The sequence below is a fragment of the Mesoplodon bidens genome (genome assembly GCF_964165515.1).
Source record: "Mesoplodon bidens genome assembly, chromosome: 17".
Taxonomy (NCBI): Eukaryota; Metazoa; Chordata; class Mammalia; order Artiodactyla; family Ziphiidae; genus Mesoplodon; species Mesoplodon bidens.
Window position 1 is genome coordinate 63,919,625 of NC_138174.1, and position 15,856 is coordinate 63,935,480.

At 35.7% G+C, this 15,856-nt stretch overlaps 1 protein-coding gene across 1 annotated transcript in view; it reads right to left on the minus strand.

Annotated features, from left to right (window-relative positions):
* The window catches only part of UGGT2 (UDP-glucose glycoprotein glucosyltransferase 2), a 180,283-nt gene that overhangs the window by 99,965 nt on the left and 64,462 nt on the right, over nucleotides 1–15,856 (minus strand). The window contains exons 12-15 of the mRNA XM_081215000.1: nucleotides 13,424–13,574; nucleotides 3,895–4,014; nucleotides 2,943–3,028; nucleotides 2,259–2,394 (exon numbers count right to left, since the gene is read on the minus strand). Coding sequence (XP_081071126.1) covers nucleotides 2,259–2,394; nucleotides 2,943–3,028; nucleotides 3,895–4,014; nucleotides 13,424–13,574 — 493 coding nt within the window. The remainder of the gene's footprint in view (nucleotides 1–2,258; nucleotides 2,395–2,942; nucleotides 3,029–3,894; nucleotides 4,015–13,423; nucleotides 13,575–15,856) is intronic.

A 15,856-nucleotide genomic window follows, 5' to 3' on the forward strand; every position in this document is an offset into this window, starting at 1 on the left:
TTTCATCAAATCTTGTGTAATTTAAAGAGAAAAATATATTCATACAGCCTTCTGTATTTATCTATATATTTACATTTTATTTACAGTAACCATTTCATTTCTTCCTGTAGATGTGAGTTACCATCTGGTGTCATTTCCTCTTAGTGTTTCTTTTTAGGTGGCCAGAAATTCTTTTTCTGTGAATATCATTATTTTATCTTTTTCCAAGGATCATAGTCCCTGTTGCTTCTTGTTGAACGTCTGAAAACAGACTTCTGTACTTTGTTCCGTTTTATAAGTGCTTACTGTAGGATGGCTAATCTATTGTTTGTTACTCCACTGTGGCCAAAAGTTAAAGTCTTAAAGTGCTTTTACATTCTCTGAGTTCAGCAAACATTCATTAAGTATGTGACATATATTTTTGAATCTGAATGTTGTAAGGTAGGGAGAGAAAATTAAACTACATGTATGTCTGTGTAGTCACTATGCAGTAGAGCTGAGATACAAAGTAAGATCATTTTACTACAAATAATGTACTTACTCTACCATAATTCTCCAATATATTTCAATAACTTTCATACACTGTTATGACTTTGGCCTTCTGTTATATTCTTCCTCTCTCCTGATACTGTATTTTCAAATTAATTTAAATATAATAATTTGCTCACTGAAAGTAATGAAACAGTATTAAAGAGATTTTTATAATTCACGTATTTTACTAAAAGACAAGATTTTGCCCAAATTTTTCTAAATTAGTGAAGCTAAGTGATCTAATGGACATAATACTCTCCCAGCAGAATGTTAACTAAACAATGTTTTACCTTTCTATGGATATAAAAATTTGGTGGTCACAAGCATATACAGTTTGAAAAACTATGAACAATCTGACACTTCAGACCCCAGTGGATTCTAACTGCTTTCTCTACATATCTCTTCCTCACTGATTTTTCCTTCTTCTTCTTCCTTTGTTTAGCACAACTTATAGGCTATTGCACATATTCAATACCTACTTTTATGCTGCTTTGTACTGAATCATATGGTTTCGAGAGTAATTCAGTTTTCCAAGAGATTACAGTACTGTGCTGAACATCACAGTAGATAATTCAAAAGGCAAGGTACTGACAAATATGCCATCATGTGCAAATTAATGTCTAATACAAAATGCTCACAGAAGAGAGATTCAATAGAGATAATTAAGGTAAGTGAGGACTCAATTATAAATAATTAAGGTAAAGATAATTTTGGAAGGTCTTGAAGTTTCTTAGTGTTGAATATCATACTGATCCTTTCACAGTGAGGTAGGTGGACTTTAATAAAAGATTTAAGTCAATTTGACTGAATCCTTTATAAACTCTTACACCAATCAGTAAAACTAATAGACTGAGATATAATATTGACACTTATTCCATGGTACTATTTTACAGAATACAGTGTATCCCCAAGTCACTGATGTGTAGATAGTTTCCATACCTCAGGACAATGACTTAGTGAAGTATTTAGTGGTTTTCGTGGGAGCTCCAGAAACAGGGCAGGAAATTTACACTGCTTTGGTAATTTCATTTTCAGTTTGAAGAAGAACCATTACCTCTTACAATAATGGTTGACAAGCCGAAAAATAATAAATATAAAAATGAATAGCTGTTTAAAGCTATAACCTGACTTTCTTAATAATAACAATATAGCTCTTTAATACATTTATATTTCCATTATGAGCCATAAGAGAGTTTCAAACCCTCCATTATAAAATAATCTTCCTACCTCTTGTTTTTCCTTCATAAGGTTCTTGCCAATTTCTGACATTTCTTATAGTCTCTTTGTCAGACTCAGCATCAATCTTACCATTTTGACACCAATTTGCTGTTGTGAAGTTTTCTTCCTCCTATGAAATTCTCTAGCAAGTCTCTATATGCTTTGTCATTTAGAACATTTAAGTTTGAAATAATCTTTTCTATTCATGATTTTATTCCAAACCCAGCTCAAGAATTCTTCCCTTACTAATGATTTTCTATTAATATGCTTCCTCTAAATTTATATATACAACTTAAGTTCCTTTATTGGTTGGGTAAACCTAAATAAATTCATAGATTTGGGCAGAGCCTCATTTATAAAATGGGGACAATATTATGTACTTCAGTTGGGAGATGCAAGAATCAAATTCATCATGTGTACACCAGGATGGTTTTTATAAACTTTGAAATGTTAAAATAATAAATAATAATTATAGTAATGCAAAAACCACTATACATCCTAAAGAAATTATATGTAGTACATCAACTCACGTGTACTATGGAAATAAATGCTTGTGATACATCATGCTCTTCTGCAATATAGTTGAAAGCTCGCCAAAGAGCAACTCCAGCATCATTTTTTCCATCAACTTCATCGTCTGTATTAACAATGAACACAAAACCAATTCTAGGAAAGAAGATGAATGAGAGATGTTACAACTACCTCTTGAACCACAATAAACCATGATTTTTAAATATTATTAGACTAAAACATCTAGATGGAGGGAATGTGTTAGTAGCTGGGGTAAAGGGGAGTATTATTATTTGAAAAGCTTTGATTTGTAATGCCTTTTCACCAAAATCCTCATCTCTGTTGGATTCCTTCAAAATGTAAAACTCTCTCTGGTGGTGACATTATCAAATAGCTATTTTTTTCCAGAAAGAAAAAGTGGAGGAAAGTGTACTCCTAACACGACGATGGAAAATGGACCCATCCTTAAGTACCCAAGTGACAATCATTCTCTCAGGAAGGCAACAGGGTAAACAAGACTACCAAGCAGCTCTGATTAATGGAGTCGACCATAAAGGTGTATGATTTTTCACAGCACACAGCTATGTTGTGTCAGGCACTAGAGATGACCATCACTTTTAATTCAACATTGACACTCCGTGTGACACAACATGAACATCACTGGATTTCCTTCAGTTAACAGTCTGTTATAAATTGACAACTACCTAAGAGGAATTTTATGATAAAAGAAAAGTTCAGCAAGTTTTATAAAGTCCACGGTATATTCTTGAGCTGGATCAATAAACAGAACCTAAAAAAAAGCAGATAGACTATGATCACCATTTTGTTTTAACACTTCATAATTTTCATGAAATTGAAATTTAATCTAATTTCTGTAGCTAAAAACATGAAATTCAAGGTACAGTTTTTAAAATTTTCTAGCAATTTTAAAGAATTTTGAGGAATGTATATAAGAAAGAATTTCACAGTTTACAAATTTCTAAAAGCTACACACCAAAATATAATAATACACAAAATTTAATCAGGTTATTCATCCTCTTTTTGAAGCACAGCACAAAGTAAATATTTTTTACAAGAAGTGAAATACCTTATTCTAAGTGTTCGTTGGATTTTCTGAGATGAATTGTTTAAAAAAGGAAATAGAAATTGAATTTTGATCCAAAAAATAACAGCATTAACATCTGCTGTAGGAACTAAGATATTCACTTCCTATGTGAAAAAAATATAAAGCCCTAGGTGTTTTCTCCACACTACAAAGTTCTATAAGGTTATTTAACATTGTAATAATGAACATTTATATCACAGATGACATAGTAGTATTTATGTATTTTTCCCTGAAATGTACTTAAATTAGTTCTCTATAATAAAGAAGGAAGAAAAGTTTGATCATAAATTGCTTTTAGAAAATATAACAGTAACCCATCAATTTAATGTTGGTATTATAAAAGCACATGAGGGTTAAATAATAAAAGGCAGGTTATGTGACACTACTAGCTTTTGATACCTAGTCAGCCATGCCACCTCAAGCTTGTTGCATCAGGCAAATACTTCCTTCCTCATTACTCAGATGCCTATTTACCAAGAGCAGGGTAGCCCAAAAAGAATGGTGATATCTTTATAAAAGATGTATACAAAATTTCAAAGTATAAAACTTACCAAATTATGAAAATTACGCCTCATGAAAGGTATACTTCCAGGGGACACTGGCTTTAAGAGTTCCTGGCAACTTGAAGGCCACATAACATACAAATCATCAGTTTCTAAGTCATTAATCCACTAGAAAAGAATCCAGAAATCTGTGAAAGCTATATTAATACTTAAATCATTTGCAAAGCCGGATTTCACTCTGTCAAACAGCAAGTGAAATATACACAAGATTTTCTATATTTCTGATTAAGTATAAGAAGCTAGTTGAATATTCTTTAAGGAACATATATGTGCAAAAATTTTATATTCCCATAGCCTTTTACATTAAGACTTCCTCTTCCGAAACAATTGACTCCATTTACTCATATGTTTGTTTTTCATACTAAAAAATAAAACTGTATAAAAATTACTCTGATAAACCATTTAAGGTACAGGAGGCAATGAGGTCATTTGCCTTTCCTCTAAAATTTAAAAGCTTGGACATAAGGAAAATAAAACGACTTACAAAATTAAATGTTTAATACCGACATTTTGGACGTCCAGTTCTAATAAAGATGGAATAGCTTATATTAGACTAGCCTTCCCCGCCCCCCACCAAAACAATGACAAAAGGTAGAGAAAAGCACTGTCTAGAGGCATGGAGGTAGTGGTCAACCAACAATCAACAACTGAGGAGTTACAATCATTGAAAGCAGGAGGCAGACGAGGCAAGCTCCTCAACTTTGTCGCTGGGGGCATTTTCCAAATTGCAGCCTGGAGGAAGAGAATTCCAACAGAGAGTGACAGTCATATTGCGCTGTCCCCGTGTGGGGAAGATATATTTCCTACATATTGGGAAAGACAGAAGTGAAAGTTAGGGCTGCGAAACTGATGAGATTTGAGATGGGGGCAAGTCCAGCAGAGGAGGAAACTGCAGAGAAGAAACCAAAGAAATCTCCACAGAAACTCCTCTCATTTGCTGACTACTAATCTACACATACACATGGCAACACGCCTGCCCCCGCAAAAAAAGGCCAGGAGAAAACAGAAATGGGGAGGTTGAAGCTGCAGGCATAACATGTTACTGAAGAGACAGAGGTTGGAGTTCAAGGTGGAAGGACTTTGCAAAACACTGCACTTTCATTTGAGACCCAGTAGGGCCAGACGCTAGGAGTAAGACACAAAATAGAAGAACTCTCACAAAGCCTAAAATCAAGCCTCAACAGAATCAAGTAAGTGTCTGGTACCTGGACTGCCAGAACAGACCTTACAATTCTTTGCTTCTATAACTTTTCATCAGCAATTTCTGGTTCTTACCAAAAACTGTCATGCAAAAAGAAAAGGACCAAATATCAAAATGCAGGAGAAAAAAACAGACAATAGAAAGGGACTTAGGCAAGGACTTTAAAATAACAATTCATATACATTTTAAAAAGAACAAAAATAGATGGAAAGATGGAAATTTTAAACAGAGAACTAAAACCTATTAAAGAAAAAAAAAGAACCAAAGGGATATTTTAGAATTTAAAAGTGTCTGTAATTAAGAAATGGACAAACTTATCAGGTGGTTTTAATTGCAGACTGGACACAAAAGAAGAGACAGGGATTAGGAAACAGGGTGACAGATCAACAGAATGTATATTAACTAAAGCAAACAAAAAAATAATGCAAAATCAAAACAAAGTGTAAGAGAGATGAGTGACACAGGCAAAAGGTCTAACATACCTGGAGCTCAAAGTCAGAGAGGAGAGGGCAAATGGGACAACACAATACCTGAAGAAATGAGGAGGCTTTTGCAATAATCTAGACATGAATTTCTGGAGGGCTTACCTAAGCTGGAGGCAGTGGTTTTAGAGAGAAGGCGGAATTAAGAGACACACACAAAGAGGGATGAAGAGGAGGGAGAAATCTAGGGTAATTCATGGCTTTCAGAGAGGAACACTGTATCAGCACAGAGACATTGAGCTCTAAGAAGTAGGCTTTTCCAGGGGAGAGGACAGGAAAGCAGAGAAGGAGTTAACTCGGTTTCAGACATCCTCGTCTGTAAGACATCTGAGGGGGGAGGACAGTTGACAGTTGTAACAATTTCTATTTCAGTGGTTAACAAGTATGATGGGTTCTGGGATTAGCTTTTTTCCACTAAAATTTGTCTTGGTGGTAGGTCAGAGGAGAAGGCGGCACCATGTAGAGGATGTGAATATCCAATCCTCTTGGTGGTGAGTTGTATTTTTTACTTCAAATGAGAAACTGGCATTATGCTTCATGTATCAGTCCCACTGAACTTGAATTACTGACTGGAGATAGAGTCACTTCTAATGTGGATCAAAACAGCTGCATGTGTTTATTTAATATGCAGATTCCTTGGTGCCACTTCAGGCCTACTAAATCATCCCCATTTGAAACAAGTGCCCTACGTGATTCTTATCACAAATACTAAAGTTAGAAAGCTAGAGAAATGGCCTAATTTACAGCCATGGGTGTTGGGTGAAGTAACTGAGCTAATATGTGGGTCCATTTTGGAGAACTACTGAGACAACACTGGAAATCACATTGACTAGGCCCACAGACACTGAACTGCCCCTTTCCTTAGTCTCAGGTGAATACAGAAAAGCAGCAACAGTAACTGGAAGAGCGCCTCACAAACTCGCATGCAGAACTGGCACTGACACTCCAGTGATCTACCTCCATCCATTCTGCTGGTCATAACTTGGGCCTTTCTATCTACTAGGCTTCCAAGATACTGAAAAAAAGATTCTGTCATTTATAGATTAGAACCTGGAAGACAATTTCCTGAACATCCAAGGAGCTATACAGGTCAACAAATAATCACATAATGGGTCATGTTGTTAGAGGCTGACTCTCTCTCTGAGAGAAGCAAAGAACTGAAAAGACTTACAGTTCACATCTTCTGGACTCTCTTTGGGGAGTGACATTAGCTAAAATAGCTGAGTAAGGAACTCCAAAACTCTGTCCTTATACAAAAAATGGAAAAACTAGAAAATGTGGGGGAATGAACATTTTCAGAAGCATGAAAACTAACCAAAAGCTTGCAGCAACACTGAGAGTGTTTATTCAAGAAAAATGGCTGCATCTCAGTAGGAACACTGAGATGTGTGGCATTATAACTTACCTTAGTCCCATCTCCTGCTCCCAAGCTAATCAGTAGCCTTGAAAATGACAGCTCACATTCCAGTACCAATATTACTGGAAGCAGTAGAATGGACTTTATTCTGAATGAATTATAACTTTTTGTTTGAACTCTCTGGTGACTCCCTAGAAAACCTTCTGAAAAGTCTTGCCTTTATCCTGCCTAACTTGTGATTTGCCTAGTGTTAAAGCTGCTACTCTAATTTATGGAGAACATTTACAGGCAAATGTTTTAGTCACTTCTGAGACAAGAGAAAATGGCTGGGACACACAATAGAGTAACCACAAACTTAGTGAGGAAAGGCTGGGGAATGAGATGTCTCGGGAAACAGGGCTTTGAGAAGTTCTGACGTATTCCTGGAAATCTACAGGGCCATGTGCATGCCCAGGAACACGTGCATGCTCAGGAAAGACCCGAGAAGGCCCTATGTTCTTCTCACCCCTGGCTGACTTCCAAGCTCTATGCAGACAAGAATTGAAGGCTAATGCAGAGATGCAGGCCGCCTGATTGAATGTTTAGCGTGTGCTGCCCCCCCTCCCTCCATGTGCCACACACACAGAGCCCCTGTGCAAAGACTGGGAGATTTTCTGGTTCGAGGCGTGTAAGTAAATCTCTGTCCAATACTTAGCAGATGACTAGGCTAACATAACAGACACTTCTGTGGCCACACATGAAAAATTTATAAATTTATAAAATTAGTCACTAAACAAATAACAAAAACAACAGCAAACATCAATAACAAACCCTGGGGAGGGGTGAGAATCTGACTTCCAGAAGTGCCACAATACAATATTCAAGAGGTCCAGTTTTCAACAACAACAAAAAAGGCAATGAAAAATCCTAAATTAAACATAAGAAAACAATTCCATTTATAGGGACATAAAAAAGGGTAAAATACTTAGAAATAATTTAACAAGTCTGAGACTTACACTGAAAGCTACAAAACATTGTTGCAAGAAATTAAAGAAGACTTAAATAAATGGAAAGGCATCCCGTGTTCATGGATTGGAAGATGTAATATATTCCAATAGCAATATTCCTTAAATTGATCTATAGATTCAACAAAATCTCAATAAAAATTCCAGCTGTCTTTTTTTTCTTTTTAACAGAAATGGACAAGCTGATTCCATAATTCATAATGAAAGGAAAAGGTGCAAGGATGCCAAGACAATCTTAAAAAAGAAGAATAAAGTTGGAGGACTCAAAATTCCCAATTTTTAAAGTTACTACAAAGCTACAGTTAAAAAAACAAAACAAAACAGTGTGGTGCTGGCATAAGGATAAGATACAGATCAACAGAATTGAACTAAAAGTCCAGAAATAAACCCATATGTCTATAGTCAACTGATTTACAACATCATCACTGGACGTGGACAGGGAAACTTGCCTTTATGACTGTGGGATCCACTGTGGTTGGCAAGTTACACTCTTAGCTAAAGAACTTATAAGCTCTGCCTGTGCCTACTGGTGCCTTTTTAAAAAAAATCGTATCACTATCATCTTGGTGACAATAACAAAAAATTAGAATTGTTTTTATATAATGACAAGTGGCTAGAGTGACTTAGGAACATTAAAGAAGAGAAAATTAAAGAAAGTTATAATAAACGCCCCAGGAATATGGCTACATCATCAACATCACAGTACAGAAAATAGTTGCAGGGGTAGTTTTGCTAGAATATGACCAAAGCCTCTGTCACTGTTTGTGGTCTGGCACAGTGAACTGAAATTACAATCCAAAGGAGCCAAACATATAATCCTATGATTGTTTTTACTGACTCTTAACAAAATTCCAGTGACACCTGAGGTGATTCCTGATGTCTGAGATAGAGAAAGCTGGAATGGTAAATCAGGGATGGAAGAATACCAATGAACCTCAAATTCTTACTTAACTGTCAATTAGACTTTTAAGAAATAAACCACCAAGATTTTTTGAGGGGGAGGGTATAAACACAGAGGTCAGAAGTGATTTAACTCAGGGCCTCAGCTTTCTCTGTAAAGATAAAAAGTAAGTGGGGAGACAGATCCAGGGGAAAAAGAATTAAAAGCAAAGTATTGCTTTCATTCATGAATGAAATGTTTTGACATTAAGACAGTCAATGATTTTTTTTGGAGTGCTTCCTATTCAATAGGACCTGATGTATGCTGGAGATATTTTAAAAAGTCCTGGTTTTTGTGGCACTTACATTCCACTGGAAGGTTATTATAAACAAATACATAGGGCTTCCCTGGTGGTGCAGTGGTTGAGAGTCCGCCTGCCGAGGCAGGGGACACGGGTTCGTGCCCTGGTCTGGGAAGATCCTACATGCTGCGGAGCGGCTGGGCCCGTGAGCCATGGCCGCTGAGGCTGTGTGTCCGGAGCCTGTGCTCCGCAACGGGAGAGGCCACAACGGTGAGAGGCCCGCGTACCTCAAAAAAACAAACAAACAAACAAAAAAAACCCAAATACATATCATATTGGGTGGTAGCAAATGCTATGAAACAAAAATAAAGCTGATGTGTGAACTAATTTTACTGGTCTGACAGACCAAGCTGAAGAGTACTGAGACCTCAGAGCTCTGCATTTGTGCCAGTTGATTTTTCTAAGGCATCTAGAGAATAAAGCCTCAGAAATAATTTTCTACTCAGCCAGGCACTTTCCAAGTGGAAAAATAGAAGCATTTAATTGAGACATGAAGCTTCCCTTAATAGTTAGTAAAAAAGATACTTTAAAAATTATTAGTCTTAAAAAGGAATGAAATTCTGATACATGCTACAATATAGATGAACCCTGAAAACATTATGCCTAGTGAAATAAGCCAGGCATAAATGGACAAATACTGTATGATCACTCTTACATGAAGTACTTAGAATAGGCAAATTCATAGAGACAAAAAGTAGAACAGAGGTTACCGGGGACTTAGAGGAGAAGGGAATGGGTTTCTATTTGAAATAATGAAAAAGTTCTGGAAATGGATAATGGTGATGGTTGGACGAGACTGTGAATCTACTTAATGTCAATGGATTGCACACTTAAAATGGTTAAAAAAGCATTATCTTACGTATATTTCACCTCAATAAAAATTACTTCATGACATTCTCAGATAGAAGTTCCTTGTAAAAGAAAGCCTCTTGAACGTGTCGAAGAGTTGGGCAAGAAAGGAGACTTTACAGCAGTATAGGAGGAGACTTTGTGACTCTGTGGGCAGTGGAGGCAATGGGAACAGCATCAGGGCTGCTCCCCCCATGTGAGTGACTGTCTTCCGCAGCCAACCTTAGAGGAACAGGATGTTACTTTATAAATGGAGCTGGACAGTTTCTTTACAGGACTATTTCTTATGTCCAGAATAACCTTGAAAATTATTACTTCCCTCATTTTATCAGTGTGACTTACTCTCAGCGTTCTTCTAAAAATGATCAAAAGCATAAATGCTTAAAATAAGAGGCACAAAGTATTAAGATTACTAACATGGTCATTCCTTTTCCTGATAAAACATTATTAGAAAAGATATCTGCTATTGAGTTTAAAGATATCCAAGAAAGAGTAAAATCTAGCTAATGAGAGAATATGGTCTAAAGAGTAGTAAAAAACAAACAAACAAACAAATTGTATCAACAAACAAATCATTTAGAAAATTGTTCTAGAAAATACGATGGTAACTAATTAATAACATATGTGGTTTGTCCTCAGTCTGAGGTCTCTGATGTTCAGGGAATATGGTAGTTCTTTGGTGCTGTTATTGTTCCATGATTCTTGGATGGTGGACTAAGTCTATAAGTGGGACGGCTGTTCCCATAGGACAAAAGTAACTGTAACAACTGCAATACTTCAGAGGGAATCCCTTAAATTTTTACAGGAGAACAAACAGTATGACGTCCAGTGAAGTTATGTTTTTTTCCCTTAAAAACTTGTTTTCCTGATCATATAATAATGCCCATTGTTAAAATCTGAAATTTACAGAAAAGCATGAAAAAAAATACCGACCAAACCACATCACCCATTAGTAACTTAATATTTTGATAGATTTCCTTCTGATCCTCTGTCCATCTTTTCACATGAAGATATCATATAAATCTATATTTTTTACTTTACATGAGGACATAGTCATTATCCCTGGTTATTAAAACATATCTATAAACATAATTTTGATCTCTGAATAATAGTGTGGTTATACAATTTACAACATTTCTGTTTATAGCTAACTCGTTTCTATTTGTTTCAAAAATATGCAGTAATGATCATATCTTTGGATATAACGATTTTTCTCCATTTCCTACTTCTTTATGGAAGTTTCCAGTGAAATTACTAGCTCAAGTATATATGAACATTTTTTAATAGCACCGCAGCCATAATTTTTTTAAAGGGCTATGCCAATTAACACTCTCCATGTGTCCTTTTATCCTTCTTTTATAACTCATCAGTTAAGTTGTAGTTTTTATTATTAGTTATTAAGACTATTTTATCACATAGTAGTTATTAAGATATTATAAGGGTATTTAAATTTTTATGTTATTATGAATAAATCATTATGTCTTCCAAATGGTTTTTGGAAAAAAAGCTTTTGATCTGTTTACAGTTACTTCAAACCCATATTACTAAAATCTTTTATTAATTATAAATGCTTCCCTTAAGTTTTAGTTACATAATCTTATGTCATGCAACATTTTTATTTTCTCATTTCTAATAGTTATACTTTTTATAATAATGTTAAATCATATCAGTGACATGAACATACTTATATTATGTTTTAACTGGAATGCTTCCAGAGTTTCACTGTTAAAATTATGTTTTATGTTGGTTTGAGATAAGTATTTACTTACTCATTCAAGGAATATTTATATTTATTGAGTACCTACTACAGCCAGGGATATAATGGTGAGAGAAAAAATGGAAAAAATTCCTACCTTCATGAAGTTTATATAGTCAAGTAAGAAACAAAGACATCACAAAGAACCACAGGATAAATGTAAAATTATAACTGTTCTAAGTATACAGAGCGATTGGTAGTTCTATAACATAATAAATATAGATACATACACACACGTGTGTGTGTGAGTGAGTGAGAGTGAGAGAGTGAGAGAGTGAGAGAGTGAGAGAGTGAGAGAGTGTGAGAGAGAGAGAGAGAGAGAGAGAGAGAGAGAGAGAGGATTAAGTCAGCAAGCCTGGGTTGCCCACACCTTGCACATTCCCAAGAAGGGACTGTGTTCCTGATAAAGGTTCTTTAGGTTGGCTCCTGGGAATTGAGCTCTTGGAATGTTCTGACTGATAAAGAGTGTTTTGCACACTGAGGGCCTGCTGCATGCTCTAGCAGTTTGTATAGAGTTTTTACAAACAACATGATTTATAATGAATACCTGCTTTTTCTCTCAGGGTCTGGAGTTTCAGCGACTAACATCAGTCACATGGCCATTATATGCTTAAATGCCAGACCCCTTTTAAAAACCCTGAACTCTCAGGCTCAAGTCAGCTTCCCTAGTAGGCAGCACTTTGCACGGATTGTCACACATCAAATTCAGCATGTCCTGTAGAGCTCCACTAGGAGGAACTCCTGGAAACCTGTACTCGGTTTCCTCTGGACTTCACCCCATGCCCTTTCTGCTTCTGACACTGCTTGGTATTCTTTTGCTCTAATAAATTGTAACCATGAGTATAACAACTTCCAGGCCTTGTCAGTCCTTTTAGCAAACCCACTGAACCTGAAGGTGAACCTGAGGATTCCTTGACACAATGCGTATATGAAATAATCGTCTATTTTGGATAGTTAAGGAAAGCTTCTCTCAGGAAGTACTTTTTGGAGCTGAAGTCTGAAAAAAGAGTAGGCGTTAATTGGATAAAGAGAGGAAGAACTGCTTTCCAAGTACGGGATAAGGGATAGTGGTAAAAAAGAATACATCATAGTTTAAGATATGAAAGGAGGAAGTAGGCCATTTACACCTATTAGGCCATATGATGGACTATTTTTGTGCTTTAAGCAAGGGAAAGTGATGTGATCAGATTTCAAAAAAAATTCACTTAGGCTATAATACATGGACCAGAACGTTAGGAGGCCACTGCAAATTGTTAGGCAAGATATTCATTATATTAAGGTGGTATTCTTACATTCCTCAGATTTTAACCATTTGGTATTTTGTTGTTGCTGTTGCTCATGTGGTTATTATGTTGTTCTCATTTGTTTTTATCTCTAAAGCTGGAAAGGATAGTGAATGAGCTGAGTAGATATTCTCGTGAGGAAGTACAGAGAATACAAGGAAGGGGAAAGGAGATATAAGGGTGAGAGGGGATGAGTCTGTAGTTTTACTTTTTCTTCTCACTGAGTTCTCCTACAACATCTTTCAAAATGCTTAAATTTACTCTAAAGCCTGCCAATATTTGGTTTTATGTTAACTCTGAAGTCTACTAAAGGTTTTAAAGTGAGGAATTACATGCATACTTACCATTATGGAAGGATGTCTAATATCTAATGCATAGGTATTGTCCCAATCATGTGAGCTTAACTTTAAAAATTTGTTCATATCTTCTTCTTTGATCCCAAGATTGCGGAGGCCATTCATCACTTTTCCTTCTAGTTTCAGCATATCCAAAAGACTTTATGTTTAAAGAAAAGAAATGTTTTGTTTTGATTTGCCAAAATTTTTCATTAAATCCTGTAAAGTTTATAAATTTCTCAAAACATTAGAAACAAGTTTCACTGGTATTTTTATTAATAGCAGGAAAATACACTATTAAACTCATTAACAAATAATACAAGGAGTCTAACTAGTTATCCAGAGTAAACTTATGCTAAGGTTTTTTTTAAAGTGGTAACAAAATCTTCTTATTTAAAGGATAAGACAACAAGGTATATTTATTATACTCTTCACTAAAGAAGTGAGGATATACTCACCACTGAGCAGGTCAAAAATGAAAGGAAAAAATATAGTTGGTCACTCTTTTGATAAAGCTACTACAAAAGCAAGGTAAAATCAAACATGACCTAAAATATAAAATTTTAATGCAGGGGAAACCCCATTAAAGTATGAAAGTTCACATCTGTTGAGAATACATACTAAAATTTCTAATTACATATATAATAATAATTTGATAGCTCTTAAACATGTTAGAAAGTATTACTGCTAAAAGTAACAACATCAATAAATAACCCTACTGACAAAAAGTTAGGGCAGTTTGATTCTTTAAACTACTATTTATCGAGTTCATTCTGTGTCTCAAAACAACCTCAGGAAGTCTCAAGCGACACCAATGAGGCTCAGAGAGGCGAAGCCTCCTGCTCAGTCACTCAGCCAGTCGAGTGGAAGAGCTGGGACGTGAAGGCTATAGGAACGCAGTGCTTCCCTGTATCTGCAAAGATAGGTAAGGCTGTATAGACTATGGTAAAGCATGTTCATGTTCATGTTTGAGACGGTAAAAATCTACTAGGCAAGGAGGAATTTTGATTATTACTTTTTGAAACCAAGTGTTAAAATTTATATTTATTTTATTTAACCTAAGTGCTTCATTCAAAAATTCATTCATGGAAATCACTTCACCTTTCAGAAATGAAAAGAATTAGAATAAAGCAATATATGGGCTTTAGAGTACAGCTCTCGTGGAGGACTACAGAGATCTACATTTAAAAAGCAGAGATTTAATATCTAAACTCTTAAGAAGGCTGTTTTAGAAGTATTTCAAGCTGGTCTGTATGACATCACCTCAGCATGTCTGTATCCTAGACAGTTCTGACCACTGCTTTACAAAGGAGAGTTTTTAGCCCCTCCCCCCAAATCTATTAGAAGATGAGCGTGATAAAAAGAGCACTAAGTTGAATATCATAAATCACCGATAATAAGATTTAGTCGGAGCTATAACACTACTTCTTCATGTGGGGCTTCTTGAAGTTCTTAATTCCTTTAGTCTAAATCTTCTCATTTGTAAAATAACAATTTTGGATGGTATTGCCAATGTTCTCTCCATTTAAAAGATTTTATGATGCTTATTGATCTTATTGACTTTTGTGTGACAGAATTATAATATTCCTCATAGCTCTTGTAACTATCATCTTTGTTATCACAACCTAGTTTCCAAGGAAAACCACCAAGAGAAAAACTAGATAGAGTTACATACTGTGGTACATTGAAGAGGGCATGAAATTTCAAATCCTGCAACTATTTGCTAGCTATGTCCCTATCTTTATGTGAGATCTGAGTCTCTGTTTCCCCATCAATAAAAAAGAGAATAGTAATAATCACTTGATAGGGCATTACGATTAAATGAATTTACTACTGAGCACACAGTTGCCCTCAACAAGCACTAGTTTCTTCCTTGCTCTTCTCAAATCTTGAATTTTGGATACCAATAGAAAAAAACTGGTTCTTGAAATATGCTAGGTTTATTTATCAGGAAAACTTATATCTCTGGATTGTTAAATAACCTCTCATGCTTCTCCTTTTAAATAGTCACTATCTTTAAATTTGCTTAGAACCCTTCACTGGCTTCTCCTGCCCTTGAGACAAAAGGCCAAAACCCAGAACCTGGTTTCACAGTCTGATCTTTGCCCACCTGTGCGACCTAAGCTTCTTCTAATTCTTCCTCACTGCAGAGTCTGGCCATACTAGACAATGCATTTTCTCAAATATGTCATGCTTGCAGAACCTCAACTCCCCACTTTGCCTGATTCATCCTTAAATATCACTTCCTTGAAGAAATCTGATATGCACTGTCCCCATGTTCCATCAAGAACAAGTTTAAATCCCTGGAGTTAAAAGCTCTCAAAGCACTGCACTTTACCTTTTACAAACCTTATCATAATACAATTATTTAACATCAGTTATCTTCCTAGGCTGTAAATTTTGCTTAAGCAAGATGTTTCTGTCTTGTTCACCACGACACCC